Source organism: Suricata suricatta, chromosome 2 (assembly GCF_006229205.1).
Source record: "Suricata suricatta isolate VVHF042 chromosome 2, meerkat_22Aug2017_6uvM2_HiC, whole genome shotgun sequence".
NCBI classification, from domain to species: Eukaryota; Metazoa; Chordata; class Mammalia; order Carnivora; family Herpestidae; genus Suricata; species Suricata suricatta.
In genome coordinates this window covers 136,370,030-136,397,132 of record NC_043701.1, presented here as the reverse complement: position 1 = coordinate 136,397,132, position 27,103 = coordinate 136,370,030, and the positions used below count along the sequence as shown (strand labels likewise).

The window sequence follows — 27,103 nt, the reverse complement described above, 5'->3', positions numbered from 1 at the left end:
CCTCCTTCTACCCGAGGCTCCTGGCGCTCCCAGAATGCGCATGGCTGCTTGGCTCAAACGGGCTCTGGATTTGCAGGTGTGCCCTGTCCACTGGCTGATGGCTCCCTGCAGGTGTTGAGTATCCCAGGCCTGGAATGGTAGGAATCTTCTGGCCCTTCCTATTAGGATTCAAACTGGTCAGAGCCAGCAGATTCCAGTCAGAAAAAGGAAAAATTAGGACCAAAGAAAGGGTAAAAGCTAAAAGAAAAGAGGCAAGGACGTGGCTGCCCAAGGGATTTCTGAGGCTTGAAGCCTGTCTTGGCTCTGCTGCAAATCCTCCTTGGCCCATGTCAGAGGGCCCCCAGCTCTACTGTGCTGAAGGAGAGTGGAATGTTGGTGAAGTGTTTAACTGCCATCATGGCCCTCCTTGGTTACTTCTGTGGCCTGGGAAGAGGAAGTGGAGCACAGCAGACAGGGGAAATGCCTGCTGAATCTTAAGATCTGCTTATTCCCACCTCTTTTTGTAAAGGCCTTTCCCTACCTCTGTCCCCTGCTAACCCAAATCCTGATCCTCTCTCATGACCAATTGCAGAAAGGAAAGAAAATCCCTTCGCTCCAAAATGACATCTGGAGAACCAAAGACAAGCCTCAAAAATGCCTACCCATCTGCCAAAAGGCTGGTGCCGAAGGTAGAGGGGGAGGTAGAAGCAGAGGACTACTGTACCCCTGGAGCCTTCGAGCTGGAGCGTCTCTTCTGGAAGGGCAGTCCCCAGTACACCCATGTCAACGAGGTCTGGCCCCAGCTCTACATCGGTGATGAGTAAGTGTCCAGGTCAAGCCTCACCTCTGGCCTCATCCAGGAGAAGGCAATCAGCCCCTCCCCAGCTCACACCCCTCACTCCTCCCTAGCCATTAGCTTTTGATTTTGGGGTTAATTGTATTGTGAGAACTCCATTAGGGCTGGGTTTATTATATATTATATATATTATTATATATTATAGAAAACCCAGAGAAGGGGCTTATGCAACATAAGCTTATTTCTCTTTCATATAAAAGAGGTCCACAGGAAGGTGAGCTGGGGCTGGCATGGTGACTGCAGGCTCATAGGGTCTCAGGCTGCTGAGCTCTGCTCCACTATTCCAGGGGCGTGGCTTCCTTCCTCAAAGCTGTTGATAGAGCTCCAGCCACCATGTGTTGGATCCAGGCCACAGAAACATAAAGAGAAAGTAAGTGCATCTTTCCAGAACAAAGTGTTCCCCAAGACCTCCCCTGCCCCTAGCTGCAAGAGAGGCTGGGAAGCAGAGGTGTTTATTTTAGCTGGGTATAATAGCATGAACAAAGTCAGTCCTCAGATTGATGACACAGGAGCACATCAACTTATGGGTTGCTAGCATGGTAGGCCTAGCAAAGTTGAGGTCATTGTCCCCTCCTCTAGATTTTTATAGCCACCATTTCCCATTCCTTAAATAGAAACTGGGAAATGTCTACCATAAATAATATTAATAATAATAATGCCTATCACTTTCTGAATACCATGTTCCAGGCACAGTGCTAAGCATCTTGCATGAATGAGCTCATTTTGTTTTAATGACAGCCCAGTGAAAGTCATCTAATGACTCCCATTTTAAAGATAATAAAATCAAGGCACAGGGCAGTAAAGCAACTGGCCCAAGGTCCACAGTTCAGTAGGTAGCAGAGAGCTGGGATTCGAATGCAGTTCTGCCCAGCCCAGAAGCTTTTATCCTAACCAGTACTCCTACTCCTCCATCCACCCGCCAGGATTCCTGCTCAGGTTCCATCTCTCCCAGGATTTGATGGTGTAGGAGCCCTGCATGTGTGACATTAATAAACACCGTGCTGCTTAAAACCTGGAGATGACTGCCTAGTTGTGGAAAACCAGGGGCAGCATCCCTTGTCTTTATTTTTCCTTAATATTTTAAAAAATATTTTTAATGTTTATTTTTAAGAGAGCGAGCGAGCATGAGCAGGGGAGGGGCAGAGAGAGGGAGAGGATCCAAAGCTGGCTCCATGCTGACAGCAGAGAGCCCCAAGTGGGTTTGAGCTCACAAACTATGAGATCACGACCTGAGCTGAAGTCAGATGCTTAACCCACTGAGCCACCCGGGTGTCCCTCCTTAATATTTCTAAATTGAAAAAGTTAGAAAAATTACGTCTTTTTATACTAAATTAAACTAATTAGCGGGTTAATTAATTAAACTAAATAGAGGGTTAAACAAATCTCCCTCTATCCTCCCTTAATTCTGCCACCACATAACCAGTATTGAGCTCACTTGCATACTCCCCCTATTTTATGTATGCTGCTGCAAATGTAAGGTAGCATATACACACATATAAAGGGTTTTTGCTTATTTTAAATAATTTTTAAAGGAAAAAAAGGAATCATGCTATTGGGTACTTTACCTACCCCATAGTAGAGCTGTACTCTGATTTAGCTGATTGTTTCTCAGTTGTGAACATTAGGGGAACCTCAGTGAGGGGGTTATGGGACTCTGTACTGTGTTTTTTTTTTTAATTTTTTTAAAATTTTATTTATTTTTGAGATAGAGTGAGTGAGCAGGGGAGGGTCACAGAGAGAAGGAGACAGCATCCTAAGAAGTCTCAGCTCTGTCAGCACAGAACCTGAGGCGGGGCTTGAACCCACGAAGCCATGAGATCATGACCTGAACCAAAGTTGGATGCTTAACCAACCGAGCCACCCAGGCACCCTTGTTTTCTATTTTTAAATAACAGCTTTATTGAGATATAGCTCACATTCCATAAAATTCACCCTTTTAAAGTGCAGAGTTCAGTGATTTTTTTATTATATTTACAAAGTTGTAAAACCAGCACTACTCATTTCAAAGCATTTTCATCTCCTCCAAAAGAAACCACCTGAAAACTCTCCATTCTCCATCTTCTCACAGTCTTAGGCAACCAGCCATCTGCTCTCTGTTTCTGTTTACCAATCCTGGGCATTTTCTATAAATGGAATCATAGTATATGACTTTTGTGTCTGGCTTCTTTCACTTAGCATAATGTTTTCAAGGTTTGTCCAGGTTGTAGCATGGACCAGTATTTTATTCTTTTTTATTGCCAAACAATCTCTGTACTATTTTTGCAACTTCCCTAAGATTAGCTCTAAAATTAACTTAAAAATTAATTTCAAAATTTAAAAAGGTACACATATATTTTTGACCCGAAATATCACTTTAAGAAATGTAGTTTACAGAAATAAGTATCAATACATTAGGAAATATGCACAACTGTGTGTATTTTATCACTGAAGTAGCAAACAAAAAGGGAGGAATCTGAATCTCTTATCTTTTAATTATAAAATATTAAATGCAGGGGCACTTCGGTAGCTCAGTTGATTAAGCACCTGACTTCGGCCCAGATCATGATCTCACAGCTCATGAGTTCAAGCCCTACATGGAGCTCTGTGCTGACGGCTCAGAGCCTGGAGCCTGTTTCCGATTCTATGTGTCCCTCTCGCTCTCTCTGCCCCTCCCCCGCTCAGGCTCTGTCTGTCTCTGTTTCTCTCCCCAAAAATAAACATAAAAAAACCTGAATGCAGTAAACATATGGTTTTTCTATTATAAAAATAATATATGCTTATTGTATAAATAAATATTGTATAAACAATTTCCCTATTTGTAGTAGATTAACAAGAACCTTCCCATCAGGTTTTATGGGTCAAGTGAGATAATAAAGTATTAGTACAGTGCCTAGTACATAGTAAGCACTCAATAAACATTAGCTCTAATAATAAAGTAGTGATTAATGTAAGGAAGAAAACTTAAATCAGAGCAATCACCAAATCCCACTACTCTGAAGCCACTCCTATTGGTATTTCTGCCTGGAATTTCTGTGTATTATTTTGGTTTTAAAACTTGTCTTTATATAGATGTAACCATACTGGTTATTCATTTTATCTTTTTTTTTCCCAAACAGCATCATTCATAAACTTTTCCCTTACAACATACTTCGTATACTTTTAATTATAATACTTAGATAATAATATATCAGGTGACTATAAGGTCATTTATTTAACCACTTCTCTATTGTTGGGCATATCAGTTATTCCTGTGTTCTCACTTTTATGAATAATGCTGCATTGGACATCTTTATGGATACAATCTTTTCATATTTAGGATTATTTCCTTAGATCCGACCCTGAGAGTGGTATACCTAGGGGAGGAGCGATTAAGATTTTAAGATTTATACTGTCTCTGGCTCTCTATCTATGCCGTTCTCTTTGCCTAAAATGCCCTTTCCCTCACCTCCTCTCTGTGTCCAGATTCTATACATTTTGCAAAAATCACTCAAGTCACTTCTGCCATGAAGCTAGCTCCCCCCAATCTGCATAGTGAGAAGTAAGTTTTTTCTCTGTATTTTATACACTATATTTACAGTTCCTATAGCTTATAATAATTAATAACAATAGCTACATTGTATTATATACATCTTACCGTGTGCTGTGCCCTGTTGCTAGGCATCACTTAAACTCAACAACCCTATGAAGGAAGTACCATTATTACTCTTATTTTATAAATGAGCCAACCAGGGCTCAGAAAGTTCATCTATTTGCTCAGTCAGTACTTACTGGCACCTTGCTAGGAGTTGGCGGGGGATACAAAGAGGAAACTGAGGCTCGGAGAAATTAAGTGGCCAGCCCAAGGTCATACTGCCAGTAAGTGGTAGAACTTGTACTTAAACTCAGATCAAGAAAATGTGGTCAAGGGGCACCTGGCTTGCTCAGATGGTGAAGCATGTGACTCTTGATCTTGGGGTTCTGAGTTCAAGCCCCACAGCTGGGTACAGAGATTACTTAAAATCTTCACTTGATCTTAGCCAAAAGGCCGAGAAGTGATAGATTATTTAAAATCTTTAAAAAAGAAAAGAAAAAGAAATGTGGTCAGATAAAGAAGCTGTTTTATAGCTAAGGAGATAAGGTATGTAGAAATGTAACAGGGAACAAAAGGAAAACAGGTAGTGGAGGAGAAGGGGGGTGGGGTTCGAGTCTTGGCTCTGCCAGCCACCAACTGTGTGATCTTAGACAACTATTTCATTTACCTCTCTTCACTTTACGTGGCAACAAGATAGGGCTCATTCCATGGGTGAAGATGAGATGAATTAAACAAGTAAACTTCTTGGCACATAGTAAGTAAATGCCACTAAGTGTTTGGCACTATTTTGATTCTGAGAAAGTGTCACAGAAGAGGTGGATTTCAAGCGTGACTCTGGAAGATGGGTAGGATTTCAACAGAGTTCTGGGCAGAGGAAGCAGGATGAAGAAATGCATGGAGGTGAGAATAAGCAGGGTGGTGTGTCTGGAATACCAGGGATAGATGTGGTAGACATACACTTTCAGGAGGTCTAGAACTGAGCCACGTTTGACCACCATGTGGTCAGCTAGGATCTAGCCCTGTTGCAGTAACAGGTGACCCCAACACCTTGGTGGCCCACCACAGCAGAGGGTTATTCTCATGCATATGCCACATCCATGAGGGGCCAATTCTAACTAACTCCACATCCAAGTCACTCTAGGCCTCAGGACCCAGGCTAACAGAACAACCCCCATCTGGGATATTGCCAGTTTCCTGGAGAGAAGGGCCATGGAAAATCACGAGCTGACTCAGGCTACTTCTGCCCACATTTCAGTGGTTAAAGCAAGTTCAAGCCAAACCCTCATGTTAACAGGGCAGGAAAGTGTAACCTGTCAAATATTCCAAATGGTAACGCACAATTGACCCCAGCCACAAAGCAGGTGTAGTGGCTTTGGGCAGGTCCTTTTACCATTCTGGGCCTATGCCCTCATCTCTAAAAATGATCACTAAGAAGATTCAAACAAATATGGAATATAAGAACATTTTGTGTGGACAAATACAAAGCTTACCAGTATTTTTACTTAGTGAGAAAGAAACTTGGGAAGGTAGGCCAGGGCCAGCTTGGGGAAAACTGAATGCCCACTGAGTGACTCTCTTCAGAGAGCCACTGAGTGTCTGAGCAGGACAGTCAAGTTCTAGTTAATAACGTGCCAGACAACAGGGTGTGATGCAGTAAGATATGCTTGCCTCCTTGACATCTGACCACAATCTTGTTCCTTCAACCAAGAAAATGTCACTGCCCTTTCAATTCATTCCAGCTCTGCCTGGTCGAGCCCCAAAACAAACACATACACATACAGTCTAGGCAGGCTCCGTGGTCAGTGTGTGTGACCTGCGTGCACAGTGGGGCGGGGGGCACAAGTCAGCATGGCATGGTGCTTCCTGGTGCCTGTCCTCATCTCTGCTCAGGGTCCCTCCTAGACACCCGCTTACAAGGCTAATGAGACTCACAAATGCTTATTGAGAGAGCAATTAATTCCGCCGCCAGTGCAGCCACAAGGAGGTTAGAGCCCTGCTGAGAGCAGGCAAGGCTGCCTGTGTTTCTTGGTCTCTTCGTAGGGGTCGCCCAAAGCAGCAAAAAGCTCACAGCTGGCTCCTCATGTACAAAGTCTCGGTTTTAATTTGAAAGTTGCATTTAGGTTGATTTTTTTTTCCCTTTCCTTAAAAGCACCTACAATTTTTGAAAGGCAAGTGTCGAGGCTCTGGAAGTGAGGGTGGTTAGGATCCAGGAGAGAGGATGGATGTCCTGGAGTAGCCAGTGATGCCTGGGACCCGCTGGAGACCAGACTTAGCCCAAAGGAAGCAGCTCCGGTTTTCTCCTTCCTCTCCCCTCAAGGGCTTTTTCATGGAGAGAGGCAGAAGGGCTGAGCATCTGCTCCAAAGCCATAGTGCCTGGTGAAACACTGGTCCCCATGTGGCCTTGGGCAAGTCCCTCATGCTTTCTGAGATTCGATTTCTTTACCTATAAGATGTGGATCCAACGAACTAATACATATGCCACTTAGCACAGTGCGTGTGAACTGTTACGGATCAGGCAGGTTCTGGAAATTCAGCTCACAGTGTGAGAGATAGATGAACTGTCATTGTGCTTTGCCATTAAGGGTCTTTCTCTGTTAAGGGCAGCCTTGAGACAGGAAACAATCCTGGTCAAATTTCTCCCATGAGATGCTATCATGAACTCAAGTTCAGGCTGCAAGGAAGGTACATCCTAATGGGCGTTTTCAGGCTCACGCATCAACTGCCCCTCTAGATACTATCCTGGCCTTTCAGGAACCCAGATGGCCTGAGGCCTTAGGAACCCAAAGGGCCCGTGGATTTCAGAATGTCTACAGCATTTTCTCAATCCCAGTGTATCTCCAGGGGATTCACCACGTGGCATGCCTGACAACTTCTCACCAGAATGTCATCCTGGCTCCAGGCACAGCCACCCTCTCCACACCCATGTCCCACAGCTCAGTGGGGGGCTGAATCTGCTACAAGTGGGAACTGTAGAGTCAGCATGGAGTAGGGCAAAAGGCCTCAAATGGGATTCAGGGCACAGAGTTCAAGCCCCCAGTGCTGATGGTCATTATGTGTGGGCTTTGGAAAAACATTTTACTGTTCTGGGACTCAGTTTCTTTATTTGTAAAATAAAAGGATGATTTCAAAGGTCTCTTCCAGCTCTAAAATAAAATTCTTTAAGAAAAGTACTGTTAAATTAGGCTTTATTAGGTTCAAGCACATACTTGTTTTATTACTTTTAAGTCATTCAAATTAGATTCAAATTAGGTTAACCAAGTGTTGCCCTCCAGAGAGCCAGGGACTTGCGTCAATGATGAGATAAGAATAATTCATCGCCTCTTATCAATCAGCAGTCCCTAAATGGGTGCTTCAAAAGAGCTTGAGTATGCTTGAAAGCACTGAGTTTCTGTAATTTAAATATTCTCTCTTTAATCTCATTCACATTTTTCATTTGCTTAGAGAAATCTTTTTTCTTTTTTCTTTTTTTCCCTGTAGTCAGCAGGAGGGGAAATATCCTGGTTACTGTCAAAGTGATTGCAAATTCCCAGGCAGGCTAGCCTCCCATAGGCTTGGCTGGAACAGGAAAATTGAGAAATTTCCCTTCTCCCTCCCGATGTCAGCATCCCTGCGAGCCAACGCCACGGCCAGAAGCTGCTCTGCCGCTTGAATGGTAGGGGTGCTAAACAGCTCTCCATTTTTATTAAAACTGCAGTTGCCTCCAAGGTCTGGCTTTCGGGGTCATGGACAGACAGCTGCTCTTCCCCTTAAAGCCTGACTCCTCCCTGTGGTCAGCCCTACTTAGCCTGAGCTCACTTTCAAGGGATCTTGATATCTTGCCCTTTCTGCTTTTCTCCTCCCAACCAGACCAACAGCCTCGAAAGGAGAGGCATCTCCAGGGCTGGCCTGTATGTGAAAAGGCTGGAAAGGGAGGTAAAAACAAGTCAGCCAGCTGAGCCAGCCCTCAGCCTGTGAGCGGGCTTCCCGCTAGTGCGAATGGATAGCGCAACCTCCCCTGCAAAAAGAAGGAATTAATTCAGCCTTCATGCACCAGAGCGCAAACTTGACCTGCTTCTCCGGGAGAGACCTTGGCTGGTTTCGGATGTGGTGAAAACACAGCCATGGTTGACAATTTGATGTGCTGAATGTTAGTGGAAAGAGTTGGAAAGCTGGGATTCTGAACCTTCAAATACTCAAAGGTGACTTAGATATGACGGGGCACCAGTCATGGGCACAGTGAATGGGGACACCCGGCTGGGCCTTTCCAGCTTCTCAGTGAAGGCCTCAAGCAACATCAACCACTTCCTCTCATGGTTAGCAAAATGCCTAGTGTAATTATTAATACAATCGCTTCTCAAATCCAGGCCTCCGAATATTCTCTTTCCCCTCTTAGCCTCCATCCCTGGGGCAGATGATGAAGAGATACATGACAAGAAATTTAAAATGCTGGGGCCATCTTATATCTTTGAATAGCCAGTGTCTCCTGAGAACTAAGAAAACACCACCAATAAAAATCATGGCATATGCTTGCATGTTAAGTAAATATATGACACACTCATGACTGAAATTTACAAAACACCGATTAAAAAGAAGAAAATTAAAACTCTCTATGATCTCTTTACCCAGAGACAGCCACTGATAACATTTTGCTGTACATCTTTCTACTGCTTTCTTCCCCTGAATTTATCTTCTAACCTTTCAAAGAAACTCAAGTATGGCATCATTCAATTTACAAGACTCTTAAGGAAAAGTACTGCCAGTATAATTGGTTCAGTTTAACAAAGAAAGAAAGCTGAAGGTCCCAGAGGTTCCGTTGTTTTAGCTCGTGCAGCACCGTAAGCGTACAAACTGCACCTGCCAGCCCTGTGTGTTTGGAACGGTCTCAAAGCCAAACAGTTTCATCATCAGTAAGTAACGAGAACACCCAAGAAACTAGAAAGCCAGGGAATTTCACTTTCATTGATGAAATTGATGGAGAATTGATGGAGATCAAAAGCTAGAAATATGCCTGCTGTTTTAAAGAGAAGAAGGTCCCCATCAGCGTCATGCCCATGAAATAACACACAAACACCAAAGTGTCATACCCAACAGAATGAACAGGGTGCCAGGGTAGAGGATACAGGCTATTGGCAAACAAGAATCCACAATTAGGTGCAGGAAATCAGCAGGTCCTCACAGACACAAGGGCGTAGAGAACACCCAGTCATTAGTGCGCTTTCTTCAATGCCCAATGTAGAATCCTGACAACATGGGAGCAGCTGATTTCCCACCACGAAGGAGCTAAGGGAGGGCTTAAATAGACATATATGCACGTCCCTCCTCCCCTCTGTGCAAGAGCATATGCCTAGGGAAAATGGGCTTTGGGGCAGATGCTGAGGTATTTCAGCTGGGAATCAGCGGGGTGCCAAGAGGTCTGGAAAAGTGGAATGTCAGGAGTGCCGCCCAAGGAGACTACTTCACCAAGAGTACTCTTATTCGCCATTCCTCAAGGGTGGTGGGTTGAAACAAGCTTCCTGGAGGAACTTCAGAGGGGCTGAGAGGCGGCTGGGTCAGGCCAGATAAGGAGGAAAGGAGGGGAGGACTCCGAATGAGGAAACTGGGCCATGGAAGAAGGGAGTCACTTCACTGGCCTTCCAATCTGGAGTAAGAATCCAGGGCCAGGCCAGAGATTCACAGTGAGAGGAGATAAAGGGAATTGGGTCAGAAACGGAGATATGGCAATGTTCTTCAAAAGTAAACTGCATGAGTCCAACAAATGTGTGAGAAAATGTCCAACCTTATTGGTAAAATGAATGAAAATGAGACATCTTTTCTTTTTTTTTTTGACTAGTGAAATTAGCAAAGAATAAAAATTGGAATGTAAAATGAGCAAGCTTTCAGGAGGATAATTTAGTAACACATAACAAATGTATTTAAAATGCTCATACCCATTGACCCAAAATTATACTTAAAAAAAAAAATCTCTTCTAAGGACATAATCAGAGAAGTGCCCAAAGAAATTAAAGCAAAGTTGTTCATTTATAGTGTTTCTTATAATATCTGCCACTCCCCCTTCACGAAAGAGATAAAGATAGAGATAGAGTAAGAGGGAGAGAGAGAAGATGAATTGTCCAGAAGTAGGGGCTTGGTGAGGTAAAATTCAGATTTCCCTTCAGAACAGAACAGCAGGCAGCTATTGAAGGCTGTATGTGGACAGAGGAAGATGTTTACAATTTATCACCATGTCAAAGGTTTTGAAACTTACATATAGTATTGCCCCCCAAAACAAATCTCTGTATAAAGTAGACACATCTATGCATAGAAAAGCAACTGGGGAATCTTATATCAAAAAGCAAAGAGACTTTATCTCCAGGGGGTAGAAATACAGGTAATTTTTTTGCATGTGGGAGGGAATATGTTTTTCATATTCTTTTTAAAAATTTTTTTAATCTTTATTTATTTTTGAGAGAGAGAGACTGTGAGCAGGGGAGGGGCAGAGAGACAGACAGACAGACAGACACACAGAATCGGAAGCAGGCTCCAGGCTTCGTGCTGTCACCGCGGAGCCAGACGCGGGGCTCAAACCCACAAACTGTGAGATCATGACCTGAGCTGAATTCAGACACTCAACCAACTGAGCCACCCAGGTACCCCTGTTTTTCATATTCTGCACTGAGCAAGTGTTATTTTTGTAATTAGATGATACATTTTTATGACATAATTTCTTAAATAAATTGCTAACATTATGATTTTTTATTAAACAACCAGAAACTAAGGCTCCTGCATCATCTAGATTCTAGAGCTAAATGCCCAAGTCTGTTTTTCTCCTGAGCTCAGGAGAAGCACATTCTCCTCCTCAGCAGAAGCACATTTCTTAGTCTCTTTCCCATATAACATATGTAAGCAAATGACCCTAAAATTTAAGAAGACAACAATACAGTGCTAGGGAGCACCGTCTGGCCCATCCCACTCCAGATAATTGCTGAGCCAGGCATCTGGGCCAATCAGGGACCTGCCTCAGTCACAGGCGCTATATACCAAGAGTACTAAGGCATGCTCTCTTTGCAGATCCTCATCTGCCATGGATACTCTTCTGAGCTCTCAGCTGAACTCTGAGTAAATAAGAAGGAAAGGAGAGAAGGACTCTGAATGAGGAAACTGGGGGAAGTCGCCACGGTGGTGTGTAAGGACACCACCTCCCCTTCCTGGCTCAGGTAGCCACAGAACCCCTGAAAACCTGCAGTGGGCCTCAGACCCCCACCAGGTCTGATCCTCCCCAGAAGCCCTCTTCTCTCCCTCAGACAGCCAAAACCACCTCTGTGGGCTGACTGTGGAGGTGTCATGCAGTGAGTCTTGTCACACGTCTACCCTGATCCTTGACCCCAAAAGCAACAAAGTGCAAATTGCTATTTATTCAAACTACCATTTGATTATGTTGAAACTCAGCTGCTGAACCCAGAGAGAACAGTCTTTATGGTGGGTAGGAACTTCCTGTCAAGGACAGTTAATTTTAATTTTTCCACTGAGCTCAACCTCAAAGTGAGGTTGATTGCTACTCAGCAAGATGGACTACATTAGCAGAGGCTTTAATTGAGCATAGATCTATGTCCCCAAAGCATAGTGTTTGTTGTATACATACTTTAGGACAAGAAGAAAAATGAAAAACAGGTCTTTCTGAGGAAAAACTGAAAGCAGAATATAGTACATAAGATCGCAGCACCAAAGGCCAGCTGAGGGGGTTGGAGTTAACTCTCCACCATCCCACAGCTCAGTTCCAATGGTGGTTTGCAAATGTTTCCAAAAGCTCAAGGCCTGTGTTTGGGCCTCCCTTTCCCAAACACTGGACTCCATGTTGGTTCCTCTCATGACCAAGAATAAGCTCCAAGAAACCAGAGACAGATGGGGGGCCCTTGGTCAAGGGACCCTGGCATATGTTTCCTGCTGCAAGGCTCCTCTTGGCCCAGGGTATTGATCAGTGTTGGCATCCAGCATGGTCCCTTCTGTCTACCTTTTACCAGTCACCTTGAGATGAGTCCTCAGCTGGAGCACAATGCCACTTCTGCCCTCTTATTGTTAGAGTTCCAGGCCCTTGTCATCTTTCCTGAGCTTCAGAACTGCTCTCTTTGTGCTGCTGAAATCTAGCTGAGATCACCCCTCCTCAAACACTGTCCTTGACACCCCCCAAGCACTTCCAAGTTCCAACCCCATACTCCTTCTCCAGACTTTTTACTCCTCTCCTCTTACATCCTATGCTCTAGCCAAACCAGCTTCCTCCTCCCTGCCCCTTTCCCAATCCCTCTGCAAGTCCTGTCATGACCCCCACCTGGTCCAACTACCTTCCTCTCCTGGCTATACAACCACGACAGTCTCCAACGGAGCTCCCTGCTTCCATTTTTCCCTTCTCCAATCCATCTCCACACTGGTCTTCTAAAAAGTAGACAATGCTCATCCCTTCCTTAAAACCCTCTGTAGCATGTGATGTTCCACCACTCTTAGAGTAAAATGCAAACTCTTTCCTCTGGTCTGCAAGGTCCACCATGGCCCAGCCCCGCCTACCCCCCTAACTTCCTCTTGTACCACTATCCCCCCAGCTATTACAGACCTACTTGTTTCCATTCTGTTCTTGGCACTTGCTGTTCCCTAGGCTTGGATGAAACATTTTCCTCCAACTTTACCCCTGCCTAACTTCTCATCCCTCAGTCTTAGCTTAAATACTACCTCCCGGCAAGGCCTTCCCGACCACCTTACATAAGGCAGGACCACAGTCATTCAGCACAGCTTTTACTGCTTTCTAAATTAAAAAAAAAAATTAACATTTATAGATTTACTTACTTAAATTTTTTAAAAATGTTTTTCATTTACTTTTGAGAGACAGAGAGAGCAGAGGGTCAGAGAGAGAGGGAGACACAGCATCTGAAGACAGGCTCCAGGCTCTGAGCTGGCTATCAGCACAGAACCTGATGTGGCACTTGAACCTACGAACCGCGAGATCATGACCTAAGCGGAAGTCAGATGCTTAACCAACTGAGCCACCCAGGAGCCCCAACATTTATTTATTTTTGAGAGACAGAGAGAGCATGAGCAGGGGAGGGGAGAGAGGGAGACACAGAATCTGAAGCAGACTCCAGGCTCTGAGCTGGCAGCACAGAGCCTGATACGGGGCTTGAACCCAAAAATCATGAGCTCATGAACTGAGCCGAAGTTGGACACTCAACTGACTGAGCCACCCAGTTACCCCACTTGGTTGTTTTTTGTTTGTTTGTTTGTTTGTTTGTTTTTTGCTAGCTCATCCTTCAGTCACAGTGGATGTGGGGTAGAAGGGAGTGTCTGACAGTGAGGTCCTGAGGGACCCTGACTAACCTGTTCACTGTTGCTGCATCAGCACCCAGGACAGTGACAGGCACACAATAGATTCTAAATCATTATCTGATGATAAATGACTGATTGCAGAAAATAATAAGCATTTCCTAAAAGACCCTCATTATTTCAAGCCTCCATACATTAAGTAGTGCTACTTCCCTGTCCTTGCCTTCCTTTTCCTCTCCATCACCATGTTAACATTTGTAATAAGGCCCTCTCCCATAAAGCCTCCCCTGGCCCTTCTAGACAGAAATAATTTCTGGTTCCTCTGACAACCTACCTCTGGTGCATATTCCAAGGTCACCTGCTTCAACATGACTTGATTCTTTGTTCCTGGATATTCTTGTCTAGAAAGATAAGGCTATAAATCAGTAAATAACTTCACTGTTGGCTCCAGGAGCTTCCAGAAATCAACTCAAACAACAGACAGCTCAAATACCTAAGAAAAATGCTTTGCGAAACTAGGCAATGATTCTTATCATTGCAAGGGTTCTGCACTGTGTTCACCAACCCTGTGATCATCAATGTCAAATATTTTGCCCAATCTCAATAAAATCTTTGCACTGAAACAGCATCTTAAATCAGTCATTCAGCCCCAACCCACCAAACTCTATACACCTCTGGAAAGTCCAGAGTGCGACCTGCTTTAAAGGGTTTCCTGAAGCTCTGTAAAGGTGACCCCCCTCCCTTACATTTAGCTTTGTTGGATGAACAGATTATTCTGGTGGCCTTCTAGGGGATTTGGCAGGTAGCACGGCACTCCTGCAACCGCCATAGCGTCTAGCACTCAGCTCTTCTGTTTATGGTGAATGATGAAAGAATGAATGGTCGATTGATCGACTATCTCACCTACCCCACCCTCCACTCTCTCCCTTGAAGCACTGGACCTGGAAACATGCGGTCACGGGGTCAGTAAAATCAGGGTTTTGGATTAGGGAAATCCTTCACCTCAGTGACTAGGCTTTATTTTGGAACTTACAGCATAAACTCATGGGTGGGCCCCAAGTTTCCTCCCAGATCCAGGTTAAGGCACCACTCCGCCAACCACCCTCTCCCCTTCTGCCCAGGGCGACGGCACTGGACCGCTACGGGCTGCAGAAGGCGGGCTTCACGCACGTGCTGAACGCGGCCCACGGCCGCTGGAACGTGGACACTGGGCCCGACTACTACAGCGACATGGCCATCGAATACCACGGGGTTGAGGCGGATGACCTGCCTACCTTCGACCTCAGCGTCTTCTTCTACCCGGCAGCCGCTTTCATCGACGCCGCACTCAGCCACCACCACAGTAAGAGACCTTGTGACCCTTGGTGCTTCAACCCTAACAAACGCGCCTGAGGCCCCGCCCCGCGCCCTGCGCCCACGAAGCCCCGCCCCAAACCGAGACCCCGCTGCTCACCTGGGCTGAAAGCGGGATCGGCGCACTGTCGAAGCCGGTTCTGCGCGGGTGTGTGATTGAGCTCGGAATGTCTGAGACCCAGGAGCACGGGAGCCACACACATGCTCACATGAGACTGGTAGGGTTCAGGCCCTGATTGCCTCTGTGGGGAATCGGGATCGGGAGGGTCCAGAGGAAAGGCCTTTGGCCTGAATACTAATTCCCTAAGGCTCATCAGCGATCCTTGGAGCAGCAGGGACGTCTGGATGCCCTCAAACCTGGGACTACAGCCCAGACACTAGTTGTGCCTGTGCACAAACCTGACTAATAGCTACGGGCTTCAATGCCAGAAAACCTTCAGGGAGCTGACTTGACTGGGAATCTATGGAGAGACCTCAGATTTTCCTGCCAACCAACCAAGCCGGCAGCCTCCCCCAATCCCCTCCTTCCCACATACTCTGTCTCGTTAGGCCTCCTATAGAAAGCTGACAACCTAGCCTTTATAAATGACGAAATACATTTGAGAATCTGAGTTTCTCACCCATGATGTTCAAATTTCCCAAGGTTAATTATCCATTCTTAATTTTTTTTAATTTTTAATTTTATTTATTTTGAGAGAGAGCGAGTGAGAGAGCGAGCAGCGGATGGACAGAGAATGAGGGAGAGAGACTCCCAAGGAGTCTCCAAGCTGTCAGCAGGGAGTCCAATGCAGGGGCTCCATCCCACAATCCATGGGGGGGGCCACCTGAGTGGCTCAGTCGTTAGGTGTCCGACTCTTGTTTTCAGCTCACATTCCATGAACTGGGAGATCATGACCTGAACTGAAACCAAAACTCTGTTGCTCAACTGCCTGAGCCATTCAGGCACCCCAATTATCCATTTTTAAAATCACAGTGCTAGTCCCTGCACTCAAAATACCATTTTAGCTGGTCTAATCCAGGTTAAGGCTAAAAGGCTATTTTGGAGAGAAAGGCATGGCTTATGTATGCATTGGGGTAAAACAATATGCAGTTATTGCAGCAGGGTGTAACTCAGGGGCACTTTGTGCAGGCCAGAGGGACTTCAACTCCTTCATCTGTGCTCTGATTTTAGGCACATGTGTCATACTCCTTTATGGGGTCATCACGTAATTCAGGGTATCCAGCTACTGAAACTCTTTCCTGCCTTAAGAGTCTGGAATTGTTAGGCTCACTGACTGACCAGCTGGCCTGCTTCAGGAACTTGTAATTTGCACGTGGGTACAGGCCAAGTCCCAGACCTTGATGGCCATTCCAAAGTGGTCCTGGCCTGACAGGTAGCCATAGGCACCAATAATTTGCCTTTTTTTTTTTTTTTTTTTTTTTTGGTTCAGAAAGCAATGTCACAATGAAAAAAAGAAAAAACCCCAGAGCCTAAGTGCTTATATTAGGGAATGCCTCATTTCAAAGTCATGCTTTTATGAGTCTATTTATGGACCATCTTTTGTATTATCCACATTCTGGGTTTCCAAGCAGTATCAAAAAGCAACTGGACTCTTTGACTCATCAACATGAGGTAAAATTTGCCTCAGATTATTTGAAGTTAACTGAAGACATATTTGACAAGAAAAAACAAAAGGCTGCACCAACCCAATCCTTAGTTTCTGTTTAATGTACTCTTTTGCCATCACTGGACCTTCAAACTTTCTCTTAATGGAAGGGGTCTGGCAGGCTTTGGAGAAGACAGGGCGGGGATCAAATTCACAACTTACTAACAATGTGATTTCTCTAAGCCTTGGTTTCTCAATCTGGTGATGAAAATATTTACCTTGAAAGGTTATAATGAGGATCAGCAGTAACTCATATAGAGCATTTAGCAGAGAACCTGGCGCACAGCGGGTTCTCAGATGTGTTTGATAAAGATAAGTTGTGCACCATGAAGCACATAACCACACTAGCATGTGTGTATCATCATCATAATAATAAAGTTTCCAATCCCAAAAGGAAGAAAGACATTCCAACTTTGAACTAGTACAATAGACTCATATGACAGCTTGTTTTCAGTTCCTGGCATACCATTTTAGTCTTCCACCTCCCCACCCCCACCGCCCACCAAATTAGGAAAGAATGGGGCTCTCAAATTATGCTTAGCCCTGGGCAGATCACAGAGCATTGATGTGGAGATGTCAGGCCTGTGTTTGGGCCTAATAGACCATCTGGTCAAAAGCACCTAGCAAAGGAAGGGTCAGGAGAGAAAAGTATATGCCCAGATCAGAGAACATGCAGGGGTTAGAATCAGAGGGCAAGGGTGTGGGACTAGACTAGTTAGCCGGTGAATGGAGGCGGCCATGACCTCATTGCCAGGAGGGGGCTGGGGTCCCTTCTCAGTGCCCTTCGCACTTGAATATCCTCAAGTTTGGGGTTCAGATCAAATGTGAACCCTGCGGAATCTGGCAGGGAATGTAAACAAATGAACTGGCTGTGTGGAAAGCGGGGGCTTGGGGGGGGGGCGGGCAGAGGGTGTCTGTGTCTAGGTGGAAAGCCCCATACATTTTCCCACGGGGGCAGCTGCTATTCCGTCTCGGCTGGCATGTGTCTTAAGAGAATCAGTGCAAATGTGGTAGATCTGATTTTTCAAGAAACCTTTCCAATCTGGATTTTAATGTGAAATTGACCAATTTTTAAGTGTTGGCAACAAATCGAAAATTTCTTAAAATACTGCAAAGGTCAAGCAAAAGATATCCAGTGGCTGTCAGTTTGTAACCTGTTCTAAGTAGTCAGAGTCACAAAATTAAAATACTCATTATCCCAGCAATGACATTGTCATAGACTCCATCCAGCAGGGATGGCATGTGCTCAGCCTTTGGGCCACATGCAGAGGGCAGCATGGTGTGTCTAGTCATTCATCGGAGATCTAGGGGACACTACTGTCGCATTTTAGAGCTAGGCTCCCTCATATGTTTCTTATTATACTCTTGATGCAAGAGGTGTTGATGGACAGTCTGGGCCAAAGGCAAGGCATCTCTCCCTCCCCTCTCCTGTCTTTCCTATTTTTCCTTGGCTAGTTTCAGCCAAACGTACACTGTTTCTCACTGCTGCCCCTCACATCCAATCTTGTTAATTCTTGTTGAAAAACCTTCCTTTTGGTGCTGTAGAGCTGTACCCGGGGTGTGTAGTGAGCCCCATGGGCCCACTCCCACCCTATCCTACCCTGACCCATCTCTTCCAAAAGAACTCCCCAGGCAACCATAGTCATTCTAGAAGAATCTCGGAAATAATCTAATCCAGTGTTTTGCCTTGAGACCCGGGGAAACAGAGGCCCAGAGAAGCCAAGTGATGTGCCCAGAGCTAATCAGAGGCCAGTGGGAATTCCTTTTGTCACTGAGGCCTCTCAGAAGAAGAGTCCTTTGCCCTTATTTTGAGTGCTTAGTGACTTAACTGTATAAGAGGTCACCAAAAATCATGAAAGGTGAGGCATTCCTGCTGGTTGTGACATATGAAACAACTGAACTTGTCACTCTTCAGCAGCAAGAGAAGTACCGACAAAATACTGCCATGGGAACCCCCTTTAGACTGTCTTAACTGCTCCTGTCATGGCATCCTCAGAGGTGAAGTGGTGTGGTTTTAATTTAGCGAAATCTTCTAAGAAATCCCGGAGCAGATACTGTGAGGCTCTGAAGATGGGATTTTAGTAGCACCGTTCTCCTTTTGTTCTTTCTTTCCTTTTCATAAACAGTCCACAGCCTGCCTTTGAAGGCATCTTAAAATGTATTATGGCCATGGCAGGTATGAATAAACAAGGCAAGTCTGCTTTTGAGCAGGAGCGTGGTTCTCTGGTGCCTCTAAGCTTTAACCAGATGGGGTTTTCAGGGTATTTTTAGGGTCCCCTGCCCCGCTGCAGCACACACAGGCCTGCCCCCCAGCAGTTCGAAATACAACATGGACCCTTTTTCTGCTGACTCCCACACCCCCAGAAGTGTTTTGGGAGAAGTATGAGCACTGCCTCTGCAGGCTGCTGAGGGAGGTGAGTGAATGAGAGACAGGAAAAGGGCATCCCCCCAAACCAGGGAAGGAGGTTGCATATGAGAGCGCACAGCTGGCAGGGGTGGGGTTATGTTGGGGGGGATTGGGGGGGTCGAGGGGGTCGGTGGGTAATAGGCTTGCCGTGTATATCTGATTTGTGTGACAGAGGCCTATCTTTTGTCACCAGTGAAAATATACAATTGGGGAGCAGCAAAGATTCTGGATATGGGTTTTCTTTTTAAGACTGTGGGAATTCACCTTTTAGTAGAGGCTAAGAGGAATTATTAAGTTGAAATCACCATTTTCAAACATAGATTGTGACCTATGGCTGTGTCATAAAATCGGTTTAGTGAATGCAGCCAGCAACTCTTAAAAAAAAAGATTAGAAAAGAATTGAAAATATCAGCATGTATTGCATGTAGTAAAAGTTCATATTACTTTGTGCAACTTTGGTCTGATATACACACACTTGTGATATCACATAGCATTTAAGAGCTCTGAATCTGGGGTCGGGGGGCCTGGGGTCGAATCACACACGGTTCTGCCACTTCCCAGCTGTGCAAACGGGGCCGCTCACTTCTTTGCACTTTATTTCCTCTGTAAAACAGAGATGATCGTTTCATCATCAGTCTGTTGTGCTGATGGAGTACAGTAAGCTATGTAAAAATGTACTTGGAAGATCCGGGGGTGAGGTGAGGCGGTGTACACGGACACTGTGAACTGTGTGTTGTGTGTTCAGGGGGCACACAAAGCAGTGAAAGCCATTGGTCTAGGAAACGTGAGGCCTGATAAAGCCGCCTTTGCTCAGGGCCCCAACTCTGGCTGGTGTCTAGCAGAGAGCCTCTAGTTTCTCTGGTAAGAGCCCTGCCAGGAGCAGGCCCGGTACAGCTGCCCTTGCCCTGGTCTCCTGAACCCTCCTGACAGCTTTCTCACCACCCAGTGCTGGGCCCCAAAAGGTGGTGCTCAGAGCCACAGAGCAGAGGGAGCAGTGCCCGGAGGGTGCTTGAGACAGGCCCTTTACCAAGGGAGACTTACCTACCAAGCTCACGTGGCTGAGGGCATTCATGCTGCTTCTGTAAAACCAAAATTCAGCTCCAGAAGCTTCTGCTGGAGCCGAGCACACCCTTCTCCCCCTTCCCCCTTTCCCTCCCAACCCCCTTCATCTCCCTTTGCCCTTTTTCTCCCCTCCCCTCCTCCCACTTAACAGACTTCAGGCTCCCAAAAGACTTAATGAACTACAGCTTTCTTCTGTTTCAAGCATTTAGTCGTGACAGAAAGAATTACCCTTTTTGCCAGGAGAGGAAGAAACGCTTTAGTTATCAGCACAGCTGGCAAGAGGCCAGGCAGCCTCTGGAACAGTCTGTGGGGATTAGAATGCCAGAGGTAGACATTCCAGTCCAGGAGCACAACCACGCTGCCACACAAGAGCCGGGGCCAGCCTCCCCCAAACCCGACCCGGCAGTAAAGAAGCAGGCCCCACCTCTTGCCTTCCTTTCTAGAAACCGTGCCCGAGGAAAATGTGGTGCAGTCACCTTCTTGTAGCTCGGCATCATGGCGGGTGGGCTCGCAGGCTGCCTGGTAAGCGTGTGCAGATTCATGAAAATAAATTGTGGTAAAACGAACAGTTCCTTGTGAAGCACCTCTCTGTGCCAGCCGTGTGTGTGTGTGTGTGTGTGTGTGTGTGTGTGTGTGTGTGTGTGTGTGCGTGTGTGTAGAGGCCAGCATGGAGGCCTTCCCGCAGGGTGAGATGTGTGGGCCTCACCAGTGGGAGGAAGGGAGAAGGAATCCCACGCCTGATGGCCAGGCCTTCTTGGATTTCTCACTTTGCCAGGGCACGGTCCCCTGGCACAGGTGAGTGGGTGGAGGTGAGAAGGACACAGGGAAGCCATGTCCGTTCAGAAATGTTCTTCAACAAGCTGTCCTCATATCCTGATGTCCCATCAGCTCAGTGATGTTCATAAGTGTCTTCTTGGTCATCTTTCTGAGCCACAGGCCTGAGACTCAGTAATAGGGACATCACTGGGGTGACAAGTCACACAGTTCTAGCTGCCCCTGTCCCACAAACACAGGAGAGGGCAGCCACTGGGATGGCAGTGGTGGGGACAGATGGAGAGCCTAATCTCATTACTTTCTCTGTCCCCAAGCACAGTGGCCAGTGGCTAGCACGCAGAAGGGCCTCAGGAACAAATTGCTTTTAACTGTTTCTAGTGATGACACCTGCTTTTTGGGTGACCTCTGGCATGTCATTTCACCACTCTGAGCCCGTTTCCCATCTGTAAAGCAGGAATGGTGATAAAGAAATGTTGAAGTTTCTGTTAAGGATAAAATGAGATAATGCACATTGACGTACTACTGTGTGAGCTCCAGAGCGCCACCAAATGCAGACCTGAAAGGTGCGGAAGTTGCTTCACACTGTGGCTTCTCAGCTGGGCCCAGCTGACGCCATGGTAGTGTTGTTTTGGTTGAAGTATATTAAGAAAATCCAGCTTCATTCATATACGTAGTTGGAGAAGGGAAGGATATTATAATAGCCTTTTCAGGTAATTGTGGATATTTTTCTTTAATATTACACCAAAACTTGACAAGTAATAGTTTTTAAAGGCCAGCTGTGATGTGCCTTCATCACAGGCACAGATAAACTTCATATGTACTCTGTTATATGAAAATCCACTGGTCTGTCGTGCACTTTGAATGGATTTTTATTTTCTTACCCCCACATGACTTTGTAATATCCCACATTGGTCATTTGGAAAATATTGGTTCACTAAGTTATGTAGATCTTCCAAATGTTCACACCTTTCATTGCACATTATCAGACGAACACATTTGTTAATATCACCACCAGTCTTAACAGAAAAATCTAAAAGTATTGGGAAACTGTCAAGCTCACAGTAATAGATACAAGTTTTCCAAAATTCTATTTTGCTCAAAATCTTACATTTTATCACTGACAACAAATACCACTGGTTATTTCCTTTGACGTGACAGGCTTATTTTGTTCACTTTTTTTTTTTTAAGATTTCAGTTTTGAGCAACCTGTACATTCAACATGGGGCTCAAACTCACAACCCGTAGATCAGGTGTTGCACGCTCCACTGACTGAGCCAGCCAGGCTCCCCACTTTGTTCACTTCTGAGACAGTCTGCCAAATATCCAAGTGTGAATTATCATGGTTTTTCTGTCATTTGCTCTTTTAAGTAAAAACAGTGTTTCATGAAACAGTGGCTAATTCAGCTTGCAATTTTATCTCCTATGTGCTTTTTCTTGAGATAACCATCTTACTTTGGCACTAAGCCAAAATGCTTTAAGTGTACATACCATTTCATCACACAAAATACTAAGCAGAAGTGTAACCAAAGGCTGAAATTTGATAAAATTAATTTGTACTGCTTCATCAAGGATATTCTTAAGAGAAATCTGTGCTCCCTCACCCACCCCTCAAGAGCTCATGGTAGTGAAGAATGCAGTGATTAATTAATAGTATACCGTGGTGCCTCCTCTCCCCACTGCATTTCAGGCAAGATCCTGGTTCACTGTGTCATGGGCCGCAGCCGGTCAGCGACCCTGGTCCTGGCCTACCTGATGATTCACAAGAACATGACCCTGGTGGACGCCATTCAACAAGTGGCCAAGAATCGCTGTGTCCTACCCAACCGGGGCTTTCTGAAGCAGCTCCGGGAACTGGACATGCAGCTGGTGCAGCAGAGGCGACAGGTCAAGCACGGTGCCAACAGCGAGAAGGTTGGTGAGAAGGCGCTGTAGTGCCCCTCACAGGCCAGCAGAGACACTCGGGAATGGAGAGGGAGGCCGAACTAGCCCTGCTCTGTGACCTGGGACAGTGGAACCAAAGCTTGACCTCCTCCAATCTTAAACTTCCCAGGTGTGTGCTGATGATCGGGGGGAATCAAATCTGCCTCCTGGATGAGGACTTGGCTTCACAGCAGAGTGGCGCAGACGGCCTTCTCAGCAGAATTGGTTAAAGAAGAGCATGCAGTTCTGCACAAAGGCGCCTGTATTATGATTATTATTGTTATTATTATTACTATTATTATTTTCTGGTAAGATGGAAGCAGAAAAGGATCAGAAAATATGTAGGCATTGAGCTGTGATTAAATGTTTGGCATTGTCTGAAAGTCAAATTCTTTTTTATGTTTGTTTATTTTGAGAGAGAGAGAGATATCACATAAGCAGGGGAGAGGCAGAGAAAGAGGGAGAGAGAGAATCCCAAACAGTCGCCACGCTTTCGGCACAGAGCCTGACACAGGGCTTGATCCCATGAATGGTGAAACCATGACCTGAGCCAAAATCAAGAGTCAGATGCTTACACAACTGAGCCACTCAGGTGCCTCTGAAAATCATATTCTTAAAAAATAACTGTAAGATAGAAATTTATTTTCTAGCTGCAGAAAAGTGCCCGGGAGAGTTGTTTACAGGAGAGTCCCCACAGCTTATCATCAGATCCCTTCTCTGAGGGCATCCATACTTCCTTACCATCTCCTGCGTCCTCTTTTCCACGGAATCCCCAGGCTTGGATCACCACCCATAGATGCAGCTCTCTGTAACCTGCAGAGAACAATTCATTTATTAGGGATGGGGTGGGGGTGGGGCGGGAGTGTCCTGAATCCCTGTACGTTGGCTCCTGCCTTATGCTCTTCTACCTTTCTTGGGAGCCAGGGCTCTGCAGAATCTTAGCCAGAGCTGCCACCACCCAGAAAGATTCAATGAATTGTGGACAAGAGTTTGACTTTACAATTTTGGAAAAAAGAATGAGGATATTCTTTAGGGAACTAGCACTGAAGAAGCTCCTTTCATTTTGATGCTAGGCTTGTTTTGATTCCAGGCTTGTGATTTGAAGAAACACAGGCTTGTTTTCAGTCATACCAGAATATTTGCAAATGTGTTTCCTGTGGAATGGGAGAACGAGGCAGCCAGGTGAGCTCAGGGGTGGGATTTCCAGGTGCTCAGCCAGGCACCCTGCCGGTGTGGTTTTCATTCCTGAGGAGAAAACAGCAGAAGACACCAAGCAGCTAGAGATGGCTTCTGGAACCAGGAACCCAAAGAGAGATGCTGATGGAGATGCCAGAGGTCAAGGAGCAGAAAGTAAAACTGCCTGGAGAAAGCACAAAGAGTGTGATAAATGCCAATGGAGGAAAAAATATGAAAAGAGGCTTGGTCCTTCAGTTTGGTTGTGGTTTTCAGCAGAATGAAAGAGGAAGTTCTTGATGGAGGGAGGAATAGTGTGGAGCTATACAGAGGCTCATGGGAAAGAGATACAGACCAAAAAGGCGCTCTAGGGTCCCAGAGGCACCTACCTAGACTTTCCCGTTACAGGATCTCAATAACCCACTCAAAACTCACTTATCTCCCAGGTCTAATCCCTTCCTTGTCTAGAGAGAAATTATTTCCATTTTAATGAAATATTACATTTAATATATCAAATTACTTACTTACTTTTAAAAGAGTCCATTATGGGATGGGTGGCAGGATATAATGCTGGTGTTCTCTTGAGCTTCTCTATACTTTCCTACATGCTCCCAGTTCTTTGTGGGGCTACGAGTATTACAGAGGACAGCTGGAGCAGAGAACCTTAAAGTTGGAGTTCTGGTCTCTTCAAGATGGCTCCTGGGAGCCAGAAGCGGGAGAAAGGAGGAACAGACATTTTTGCAAAAGCATTTCAAGTCTTCAGAAGTACATTATTTATTTGGCAAACAAGTATTCACTGAGAACCTACCACATGCTGAAAACTGGGTTAGGAAGCCAAAAGTAACAACAAAAAGGTGTGTTGTGATAAAGTGCAATGAGGGAACAGGGGCTGAGGTGGAGAACAAATGGGATGGGGCAGTCGAAGACCTGAGGAGATGGGGTGAGCTGAGACTTGAAGGAGCACACCCTCCAAGGGGGAGGATCATTCTAGGCTGAGGAACAGAACAGCACCGGTGACAGAGTGACAAAGAGGTGTATTATTGAGGAACTGCCTCTCAATGATGCTGGAGCTCATGGGTAGGGGAAATTGAAAGGCATGAGTGGTAGAGACTAGATTCGATTTCAAGTGCAGAGAAAAGCCACTGAATGGTTTTAAGTGGGGGAACGGTATGATCTATGTTTTAAGGAGATCACTCTGGCTGAAGTATGGAGAATGGATTGTTGGGAGTTGAGAAGGGAAGCAAGAAGACCAGACAGGAAGCTGTTGTAACTGTAGACAGGAAAGAGAAAGGTGGCCCAGACTGAGACAACCCCAGGGGACTACTACTCAAGATTATTTTGGAATTATCCTGGAGAGTCAACAGAACCTGAGGAAAGGGCAAAGAAAAATGAAAGCTATTGATTCGGCTTCTTGCCTGAGTACTGAGATGAGGCTGACCAGGGCGGAAATGGGGAGAGGGCTGGAGACCACCAGTTATAAGACATAACAAAAATTATCCCATGTCATCTGACCTTGAATGTAGTCGCTCAGAGGAGTGTTCACTGCTGGAGATGTAATTCTGGGTATTATCTGTGTATAGGTGGTGTTGGAACTCATCGTCCTAGGTGAGATAATGAGAAAAGAGACGAAGTCCCAGGCCTGAGTGCTTCAACATCAGTGTTTAGATCAGGGCTTGGGTGGCAGGAGAGCCAGGAAAGAGAACAGAGAAGGAAGAAGGAAAACCAGGAGTGTGGTATTATGGGCATTTGGGCACAGTTTCATCTTATAACAGTACTGGTACTTTGAGTATTGACTGTAGAACACTGGAGACAATGCTTGCTTATGACAACAAAGTAAACTATATTTCTATGGCACTTAATAGTTCCTATAGCACTGTGTCCTTTAAATCAGAGAGATGACAACTTACGGCCTTTTCAGAGTCAAGTGTAGGAAGAAGAGCTGCCATTGGGAGAACCGGGTTTGTTTCAGCTTACAAATTTTAGCTGAGTGAGTTTGGGCAATTAAGATGGCCTCTTTGAGCCCAGTCTCCTCATCTGTACACTGGAGACCACAGCCCCATTTCCCGCACAGGGTGGGCACGTGGATCGCTGTTTGGGAGGGCTGTGATGCGACGGGGGGGGGGGGGGGGGTGTTTGTGAAAACTTGGTAACAATATTGTGAGTCATCATTTCTGAAATAGAATGTCGGCAAGGAAGGCCAATGCCTTCACACCTGGTAGGCACCGCTCAAGTGATTCAAAAGTACAAGTTGCCAGCTGATGACCTCTCAAAACTTATAAGGTACATGAAGGACACTACTGGGCTTAAAAAACATGGCTTGCTAATGAATCTCCACCTACTGGTGACTCCATTTCAGTTCTGATGAATCCAAGTTCCTGTTTCCCAGGATTCTTGGTGTCATATTTGGAACTGAATTACTTTCTCTAGTGAGAGTGGGTGAGTGAGGAGGAGTGTGCAGGGTGTTCTCAGGTCACCTCAGATCAGCAGTTTCTCTCCCCGCCCAGCCTTTCTATTCTGTCTGTGAATGCTGGAGATTGGGGCCAGCAGAGGGTGCTGTGCCTGGCTATGCTGTGGTCTCTTGGAAGCCTGTGACAGAGTCCCCAGTAGTGTTCTTAGATTCTGGTCTCGTAGGTGTGGGGCAGTGACTAGAACTTGTCCACAAGCTCCCTGGAGGACTGTGAGGAAGGCAGGGTGTGGGGTGATGGAACCCGCTGCACACAAGCCATAGGATGTGATTAGCAGGTCATGGCGAAAGGAAAACAGGAGAATCTCAGTCCCGAAGGACCTCAACAGAAGAGGAAAGAGACTACATATGTGAAGGTTTCAAGATGAGGCCTGTGGAAGCTTCCAGATCAGCTTGTTAGCAGGCCCCCACCCCAGCTCCTAGGCTCAGGCAGCCTCTTACCTGATGGGTGCACTCACTGGGCTGCTAAGATTCTTGGCTGCCCCTGCACTAGCGGCACACCATCACCTCCCTCTCTGAAGCGGATTAGGTTCTCTTTCCTACCAGCACAACACCGTTCTTCCCTTTGTGACTACAGCCCTTGCAGAAGCGTCTTCTTGCGACTTCTCCCTCAGCCACCACAGAGAATTCCCCCATGGACTGGGTGGGCATTTGT

At 45.8% G+C, this 27,103-nt stretch overlaps 1 protein-coding gene and 2 long non-coding RNA genes across 5 annotated transcripts in view; 2 read left to right on the top strand and 1 right to left on the bottom strand.

Annotated features, from left to right (window-relative positions):
- Window positions 1-411: 411 nt before the first annotated feature.
- Window positions 412-23,200, top strand: DUPD1 (dual specificity phosphatase and pro isomerase domain containing 1). The gene is made up of 4 exons (XM_029915471.1): window positions 412-799; window positions 14,771-14,991; window positions 22,579-22,802; window positions 22,942-23,200. The coding sequence occupies exons 1-4, from the start codon at window positions 558-560 to the stop codon at window positions 22,984-22,986; spliced, it is 732 nt and encodes a 243-aa protein (XP_029771331.1). The 5' UTR covers window positions 412-557; the 3' UTR covers window positions 22,987-23,200.
- Window positions 23,201-23,432: 232 nt separating this feature from the next.
- Window positions 23,433-26,504, bottom strand: LOC115285572. 2 transcript variants are annotated; one of them, XR_003905585.1, is made up of 5 exons: window positions 26,459-26,504; window positions 25,497-25,585; window positions 24,513-24,683; window positions 23,943-24,056; window positions 23,433-23,624 (listed from the first exon to the last, which is right to left on the bottom strand). It is a non-coding gene; the product is annotated as an uncharacterized LOC115285572 (long non-coding RNA). The 2 variants fall into 2 exon arrangements; XR_003905586.1 differs by lacking the exon at window positions 26,459-26,504 and adding an exon at window positions 25,892-26,012.
- Window positions 25,881-27,103, top strand: part of LOC115285571 — a 29,322-nt gene continuing 28,099 nt past the window's right edge. For both annotated transcript variants that reach the window (XR_003905582.1, XR_003905584.1), the window contains exons 1-2: window positions 25,881-25,971; window positions 26,165-26,264. This is a non-coding gene — a long non-coding RNA (uncharacterized LOC115285571). The remainder of the gene's footprint in view (window positions 25,972-26,164; window positions 26,265-27,103) is intronic.

Excerpts from the sequence above, each read along its gene's own strand:
- DUPD1 (XM_029915471.1), top strand. The coding sequence starts at position 558 with ATGACCAATTGCAGAAAGGAAAGAAAATCCCTTCGCTCCAAAATGACA. Across the intron at positions 14,992-22,578 it reads CGCACTCAGCCACCACCACA|GCAAGATCCTGGTTCACTGT; the intron begins GTAAGAGACCTT and ends ACTGCATTTCAG. Across the intron at positions 22,803-22,941 it reads ACGGTGCCAACAGCGAGAAG|GTGTGTGCTGATGATCGGGG; the intron begins GTTGGTGAGAAG and ends TAAACTTCCCAG.